This window comes from Lepisosteus oculatus, chromosome 8 (assembly GCF_040954835.1).
Source record: "Lepisosteus oculatus isolate fLepOcu1 chromosome 8, fLepOcu1.hap2, whole genome shotgun sequence".
NCBI classification, from domain to species: domain Eukaryota; kingdom Metazoa; phylum Chordata; class Actinopteri; order Semionotiformes; family Lepisosteidae; genus Lepisosteus; species Lepisosteus oculatus.
Window position 1 is genome coordinate 38,912,385 of NC_090703.1, and position 8,489 is coordinate 38,920,873.

Here is an 8,489-nt window from a genome sequence, read left to right on the forward strand (position 1 = left end):
TCGCTGGGTAGCAACGATTTTTAGCAGTCGACCCACACGGCGTGTGTACAAGTATGGGAAACGTGAATCGTTAACTTCTAGTAAAAAAAAAAACATTTCAAATAAGGATACGTGTCAAGCCTGAAAATGTGCATCTGACAGACTAGAAACCAAATGAAATATTATTATATTGATTACATTAAATTCTTACATTATTATACATGTTAAGTATTGTTATAATTACTTGATTTAATGTACCTCTGTTTTGAGATCGCTTATGCCACTCTTCTTTTCTGCGCTTCGGAAACTTTACGTCCTTGATTATGATCGGTCGTTTGTTTTGACTAGGCTTCCGTTAGGATAATCCACAGCACCGACAGAAAGAACCGTTATAGAGAATGTTTCGCTCCCAGTTGAACGTGCCAATTCAAACTGATGTGTTGTACATTGAGGGGCCCCCTGGCGGCCTCGTCTACAGTCCTCTAGTTCGCCTGTGTCCAGGGCCGCCTCTGAGTGATCTTCTGCTGAAACGTCAAGTATTTTAAGAGAAGGATTAATAATGATAGAACCGAGTTTTGCAGTGTACAAAGCCTTTCAGTTGAACAGAGAGGATGAGCAGATGTTAATGACATGAACAACCTAACAGTCAATTAGATGTGGCTGATCAATGTGATGAGCTATGCAATATTACATGTTGACTGCTTGTACTGTATATAGTTTTCGAATTGTTGTGATTAAGCTAAGATAACCAGTGTGAATTTAATATTGAATAACATTCAATATTAAACTAACCCATATTAAAATCATTTAAAGTTGTCATAATGTTAAAAATTACTTATGAAGAATTTGTGTAAAGTTGGCTCATAACAGAGATTTTTTGTGACACCTTTGTCCAAGATATTTTAAATTTCTGAACAAGTGATTTTCAAAAATGTGATTACAATTAACACAAAATGTTCAATAACAACTGTCATTACACCCCACTTGAAGTTACCAGAAACAACAACAATTTCCTCTAAAAGATTTCTAGTACAATTTGGGCAGGTTTGCACTATTAATACTGCTGCCTCACTGCACTGTGTTCAGTTCGTGAGTGTGAACACTACACTGCGTTGCCATTAAAAAGAAGTTCGCCTAATTTGCACTAAAACCAAAAGTTTGGAAGAAAGTGATTATACTTTTCAAAGTCCTGCATTTGGCATTGAATACACAGGCAGATTGACTCATGAGGCCAAGATGTATTGTGTATTCCTGACTCTTACCCTATTTACACCTGAAAGCATGCTCATTGAGAACCATTCAGCACAAAATGTCCAATAACAGAATACTTAGATATACTTGAATAGAATTTTACCGTTGTTGATACATACTCATTGGTCTGGATAGGTGGCTTAGTCATTTCCGACTAGTATTCTAATTCAGTGAAGTATACTGTATATATCTTCCACTCAAATGATTTTAAAGTTGCATTAGGATTCCCACAAAGTGTAGACAATTTTTGAGGCATGGCAGGACAGAAATAAAACTTTGGAAAGTGATATTTCAGTGTTACCTGAATATTTTTTTCATACACATATGGCAAGGTACACTGCATTGTCATAAAAAGGAAATGTTGTCAAATTTGCACTACAAGCAAAAGCATGAAACTGATTTCAATGTAGACAATTTGTGATTGCATGGCTGTGTTTTAGGACAGAAATGAAATTGAGAAAAAGTGATATTTCAATGTCATCTGAACATTTTTTTTCTTACAAATATGTCTATATACACTGCATTGCCCTTAAATACTGTAGAATGTTGCTTAAAATGCCCTTAAATCAAAACTTCATCATCATATTATTCAAACTCTTGCATTTGGCATTGAACACACAGGCATATTAATAAATATTTATATATATAGCATTTATTGGGTATTGCTGACTGTCAGCCTAGGTAAGCCTGAAACTATGCTCAATTAAAACATCATTTAACAAGACATTTTTTATTACAGTCAAGATTTTACAATTGTTGATACATGCACTCTGGTTTGACGATGTTTCTTCATCATTTCCAACTAATATTTTGAAACAGTGAAGAAAATGTTCCACTAAAATGATATTAAAGTTGCATTAATTCTTTGAAGAAAGTCTAAACCCTAACCCTATACTAACAGTAAGCTAGGGTTAGGATTCCAAAACATGTAGACAATTTTGGATGGTGTGGCTGTTTCAGGATAGAAATGACATTCAGGAAAAGTGATATTTCAATATTTTCATATTTGTTTTGTTGACTGTATACTGTAACACTGCATTGCCCTGAAACAGAATGTTACGTAAAATGCCATGTTATCAAAAGTTTGAAAGAAAATGAATATACTATTCAGACTGTTGCATTTCACATTGAATTTCATATTAACAATAAAGTGAAAACTTATTGGGTATTCCTGACTCTTATCCTAGTTAAGCCCATGCTCATTGAGAACACATTTTTAACCCAAAATTTCGAATAACAGAATACTTGTCAGAAATGGAATTTTACAATTGTTGATACAAGCTCTTTGGTTTGTCAAGGTTGCTAGGGATTCTCACAGTAATAATTTTACTCAGTGAAGTATATTGTACACTCAAATGAGTGGAAGACTGTGAAATTCTCAAAGTTAATGCAGGGTAGCCATTTGTTTTATAAATGCTATTAGATTTATTAGGTTTGTAACCCACATGAAAACGTCACTGCAGTAAAGCTTTGTCTTGACTGCTTTGTCATCTGATTTAGCTGACAGCTCCAGTTATTGATAAGAATGATGGTGTTATTTCAAGGTGGTGCTCTAACAGAAGAACACCATGTGAAATAGCTACAGGAGTGGATATGAATTAATATGATTGAATTATGCACCATAAATAATAGAAAAAATGCACACTGTGCTATTTTGGGGAAACATTTTAAAAATACCAATGAGAATGTTTTTGGAGTTACGGTCTAGAATGTGTTATACTTGATTCTATCAATCCTTGTAGTACCTGATCATTGACAATATACTGAAATACACTGAAAAGACTAATCTCCGCCACATGTTTGGTTCTATGTCTCTGTGTTAATCAGTATGAGGTAAAAGACCAACAGGCACCCTGGAAAGACTCAAGCTACTGGCCAGAGCTGGTAGTGGACACCAGGCCCTGCAGCTCTGCAGTCAGTGAAGTGCAGATACCTTTCAATATTGCTCCCCCAAGCACAAGTGCTGGAAATTCCTGAATATTGAGCAAACAATGAAACTATACTCCTATGATTTGAAGAAAATCAAAATATTAGAGCAAGAAAAACTAGATTTAACAACAGAAAATTGGGTATCGCACTGATCAAATGGGGCAAAAAAACAAATCAAGATCATACATTTACAAAGCAAAAAAATATCACAAAGCAGGTAATGAAGGGTATTGATATGTGTATAACAATACAATTCCACATTTAACTGAATAGATTTAATTCTTAAATGTGCACATGTACATTCATTTTTTATTCAAAGTTCATCACTGTAATCACAAAGCAAATCACTGTTATGCTTCTGCTGATGTCACAGAATCTTTGATGTCATCAAGCTGCACTAAGTTCCAAAGAAAATCCATCCAACAGTCAGTGCAGGTATCTTGCCAAGGTGACACAATGCCAGGAGTTCTCTGCTGCTGGCCATACTGCCTAACGCCAAATGGCCACAAAGAGGGAAAGAGGAAGAAGAAGAAAAGAGTGAAACAGAAAGATTGGAAAGAAAGTCCAGCAAGGTCTGACCAACATGAACAGTACGTGAATTTCAGTGAGAGAGATGAAGCAAATGAGAAAGCCAGCCAGAAACATCAGCTGATGGAGAACAATCTTAAGCACAATGGACAGACAACAGACACTGTGAAGACAGAGGAAGAGACAAAAGACACAATCACATCAGACACATTGACAGTAAATAGAGAGCAGGTTATGATGAATGAGGAAGTGAAAATGGACACCATAAGTGAACAGAAGGAAGAGAGAGGAACGGTCAATCAGATTGAGGACAATAAAGATGAAACACCAACCCTAGACCAAAAATTGGAAGAAAATCTCAGCATGAACGATGAAATGAAAGACCATCAATTTAAACAACATGAACGGCTGATCATCCCAAGCAGCATAAAGGAGGAAGGAAAGAGAATTTACAAAGAGGACAAAGACAAAGGAAAAGGTTACAGAGAGCCTGAAGCTCAGGAAGACACAGAAGTAGCAGAAAAGGCAGATGGAGAGAAAGAGAAAAGCAATAGCCCTCAAAGGCATGAGAGGGGAGCTGGAAGCATGATGATCACAGATGACGAGGATGAAGGCAATGCCCCTGCAGAAATGCAGATACTTCTAAGGATGGAGAAGAGTTCCCTCTTTGCCAAGAACAACCCTTCACCTCAAACAGAGAGCTGTGCAGGGGAGACAAATTCTGAAACTGAGACCAAAATCAACTGTCCCAGACCCTGGGAGCCCTTCCCTCAAAGGAAGAGACAGGCCAGTGAGACAAGAAAGAAACACAAACTGCCAACAAATTGGTACGACCCTCCTAGCTCTGACAGCCAGCCACTACCATCAAGAGACACAGTCTGGAGAGAGAGGAAAATCTCCTCTTCTACAAGAGTCGAGGGTCGCCCTGCTTTATATTCCCAGCCCCATCAGAGGACTGAGGATATGAGGAGAGACAGGAGGGATTCGCATCCGCACTCTCTCCCCTTTACACCTCCACAGGACTCCTGGAAAAGGAAGAGGGAGGAGAGAGAGTTAGTCAGAGGGTCCAGGTTTCCAGAAGGAAACAGAAGGATTTGCTGTGGATCCCAAGGCTACAGCCATCAGAGACAGCAGGATGTGTCCAGGAGACAGACACAGTCTTACCATCCAGGTGAGGCCAGAATCCCCTACCATACACACGTTGCAGCCAGGAAACAGAACAAGTGGGAGAATGAACAGAATTTCCCCCAAATCAGGCAGAACAGTGAAGAAACTTCAGAGAAGCAGGGGGGATGTGAGAGGAGGAGGCCTCGACTGGCTTTCCTCCAGACAGGATCAGAAGCTGAAGAAGAGCCTGTCCATCCACAAGCTCCCCCCAAAAGACAGGCCTGTGCAAGACTGTGGGAACAGAGAGCCCAAGGACAAGGAGCCGGTCAAAATCCACAGGACCTGCTGTGCAAGAAAATATGGACCCTCATGGGCTATGGCCACAGGAACAAGTAACTTGTTGAATGAATGTTCTCTCTGAACTCTGACTTAACAAAAAAAGAGAGCCTTAGGAGAAAGTATTTATACCACCTTTACAGCAACAAAATTCTGTTGTGTTAATAATTTTTGAGAAAATAAATGGGTATTATTGAATTAACCTTTGCAAGTGTATTTATTAAAATACTATAGGTAAGAGGATGGTATCCTAAGTGTTTGAGACTTCTTGGTCTTTTTAAGCCAATGTTTTATAATTGGTGTTGAATCAAGAATACAATAATGGCAGCTTATAACATTTTCTATCTAGGGGTTAAGTATATTATTATTTCTAAAGAAAAAGACTTCATCACCTCATAAAGATTGTAAAAAGGTTATTTTTGGTACGACTGAAGAACATATTTCACTAATGTCTTGTTGTTAGTAACTGTAGCAGAGAGGATACATTAATCGGATGGAAGACTCTCCTATTTCCAGACCGAAATATTAGATGACTCATACAGTACCTGTATGTCCAAAATTACTTTTTATCTGTTCTTTTTACCTATTATTTAAAACACAAAATGGCCAAGAATCTAATCTAGAGTAGAGATAAATTACCCTGAGGAAAAGCCTACAGCGAGAGGTTTCTGCCCTTAGAATAATTGGGTACTGTACGTGCTTCGACAGCGATATGCTGGTGTGTACATTTAGAAGTAAAAAACTACAACCACATGACCACACAAAACAAAGAGTATCTGTGGGCTCTGTGCAAAATCCTTAAGAAAGAAGCAACAGACATAGCCCAGAGCATCCTGTAGTTTGCATGTGCATCCACAGTGATATGCTGGTGTGTACATTTACTGTATAAGGAGAAGACTACATCCGTGGGCTTTGTGCAAAATCCTAAAGAAAGAAGCAACAGACATGGCCCAGAGCATCCTGAAGTTTGCAAAAGGTAAAAGTAATAATAATGCCTTGCATTTACACAGTGCTTTTCTGGACATTCCACTCAAAGTGCTTCATAGGTAATGGAGACTCCCCTCAACTGCACTGAAGTCAGTGAATCCATCTCAGGAGTGACTAGTGCTGGTCCAGGGTGGCCTCTGCACAGTATGTGGTCTCCTGTGCTCATCCCTCCAGCAAGAGAACAGTCCAGCTGGCAGGACATGCCTTGGCTGCAGCTGTCTAGTCAGTGATGTGGCTGAGCACTAGCTGGGCAGCACTGTGTGCCTCCCTCTCCCTGCCCTCTCCATGGTTCTGCTGCAGGGTGAGCTCCCCCACATGCTGAGACGCCCCATGGTGTTGCCTCTTCATCCACACGCTCCCTGGCTGCCTCCTCCCACACTCTGTCCTGGCCGGGCCTGATGTGCTCTCTGCCTTGTGCTCGTCTACATGATGCTCCCAAGGGGGACAAGGTGTCGCAGTGCTGAGGACGCTGGGAAATGGAAAGCACCCACAGACAGAGGGATTCACAGGCCTGAATCACACCTCAATTTTATTGCCTATCAATACTATTTATAGGCCACAAAAATCAGCTGTTTTTCTAAAGTCTTGCTTGTTACTAAACATGTAAACAAGAACTTTCTTCGGTTAAGGAAACTGCTCCTTGAGCACAGAAGGGTATTCACTTTTCTCTTCCAGGTAATGCAATAATCATTTAACTTCACAATTACTCTATTACAACTCTTGAGTTTTTGATAATTCAATAGCTACAGTACATATAGACAAACCTCCTGGTCAGCTGCTGGGACTGATCTCTTCAGCAGCAGAGACAGGAGTTTCTGTTTCACCTAGATGAATGTGATTTAGCATAGAAATGAAATTGAAGAAAAGTTCAATTTCAATGTTATCTGAATATTTTTCTCTTACATATATGACTACAGTATATACTCTGTACTGCCTTAAAATGGAATGTTGTCTAAAACCCGCTAAATGGAAAAAATTGAAAGAAAATGATTATACTTTTCAAACTATTGCAATTGACATTGAATGCACAGGCATAATATTAAATAAAGCCAAAATTTATTGGGTATTTCAGACTCTTCTCCCCACCAAGCTTGTAACCATGCACACTGAGAACGCCATATACTGTAACAAAAGTTTAGGATAACAGAATACTTGCCAGAAATCGAATTTTACCATTGTTGATACATGCTATTTGGTTTGGTGAGGTTGCTTTGCCAACTAATATTTTCTTGCAGTAAAGTATATTTTCCACTCAAATTAGTGGGAGATTGAATTAGTTCTTCGAAGAAAATCCAAACCCTAAACCTAACCTAACCCAAACCCATAGCTAGGATTAGGGTTAGGATTCTCATTAAAACATAGACAGATTTTGATGGCATGTCTGTGTTTTAGGACAAAAATAAAACTCAGGAAAAGTGATACTTCAATATTACCTGAGCACTTTTTTTCTTACAAATGTGGCTATATAAACGGCATTGTCCTAAAAGGTTATGTTGTCTAAATGCCCTTAAATGAAATGTTAGAAGGAAAGTGATCACACTTCTCATACTCAAAGTATTTGACTTTGAATGCACAGGCATAATAATAAATAAAACCAAAATGTATTGGGGATTTCTGACTCTTACCCTAATTCAGCCTAAAACCATGATCACTGAAAACACCATTTAACACAACATTTCTGATAAAAAAATATTTGCCAAAAAATTAAATTTGATCTTTGCAGATATACAGTATGCTCTTTGATTTGGCAAGGTTGCTTAGAAATGTCCAACTAATATTGTATTGCAGTGAAGTACAGTATATTTTACACTCAGTGAGTGGAAGATTGCTTGAATTCTTTGAAGAAAGTCTAAACCCTAACCTAACCCAAACCTGTAGCTAGGGTTAGCATAAGAATTCCCACAAAAAGTAGAGTGGCTCTGTTTTAGGACAGAAATGAAATATAGAAAAAGTGATATTTCAATGATATCTGAACATGTTTTGCAAATGTAGAAATACACACTGCATTGTCCTAAAGGCAATGTTGTCTACGTGCCCTTAAAGCAAAAGTTTGAAAGAAAGTGATTAGACTTTTCAAACTCCTGCTTTTGGCTTTAAATGCATACTATATAAAGCCAAAATTCATTGGGTATTTCTAACTTTTACCTTAGTTCAGCCTGAAACGACCCTCATTGAGAACACCATTTAACATGAAATTTTGAATAACAGAAAACTTGTCCAAAAATTGAATTGATTATTTTCTTGATACAAGCTCTTTGGTTTTGCCAGGTCGCTAAGAAATTCCACACTAATAATTTCCAACATATCATCCTTGATGGGTTCAACAAGATTTCTTGTTAATTTTTATACTGCGTACTGTTTAATTTCATCAC

At 38.2% G+C, this 8,489-nt stretch overlaps 1 protein-coding gene across 1 annotated transcript; it reads left to right on the plus strand.

The window, feature by feature from the left end:
• Positions 1-3,615: 3,615 nt before the first annotated feature.
• LOC138241099 (uncharacterized) lies at positions 3,616-5,190 on the plus strand. Its single transcript, XM_069193846.1, has one exon. It carries the CDS (start codon positions 3,616-3,618, stop codon positions 5,188-5,190), a length of 1,575 nt encoding a protein of 524 aa, XP_069049947.1.
• The last annotated feature ends 3,299 nt before the right edge of the window (positions 5,191-8,489 follow it).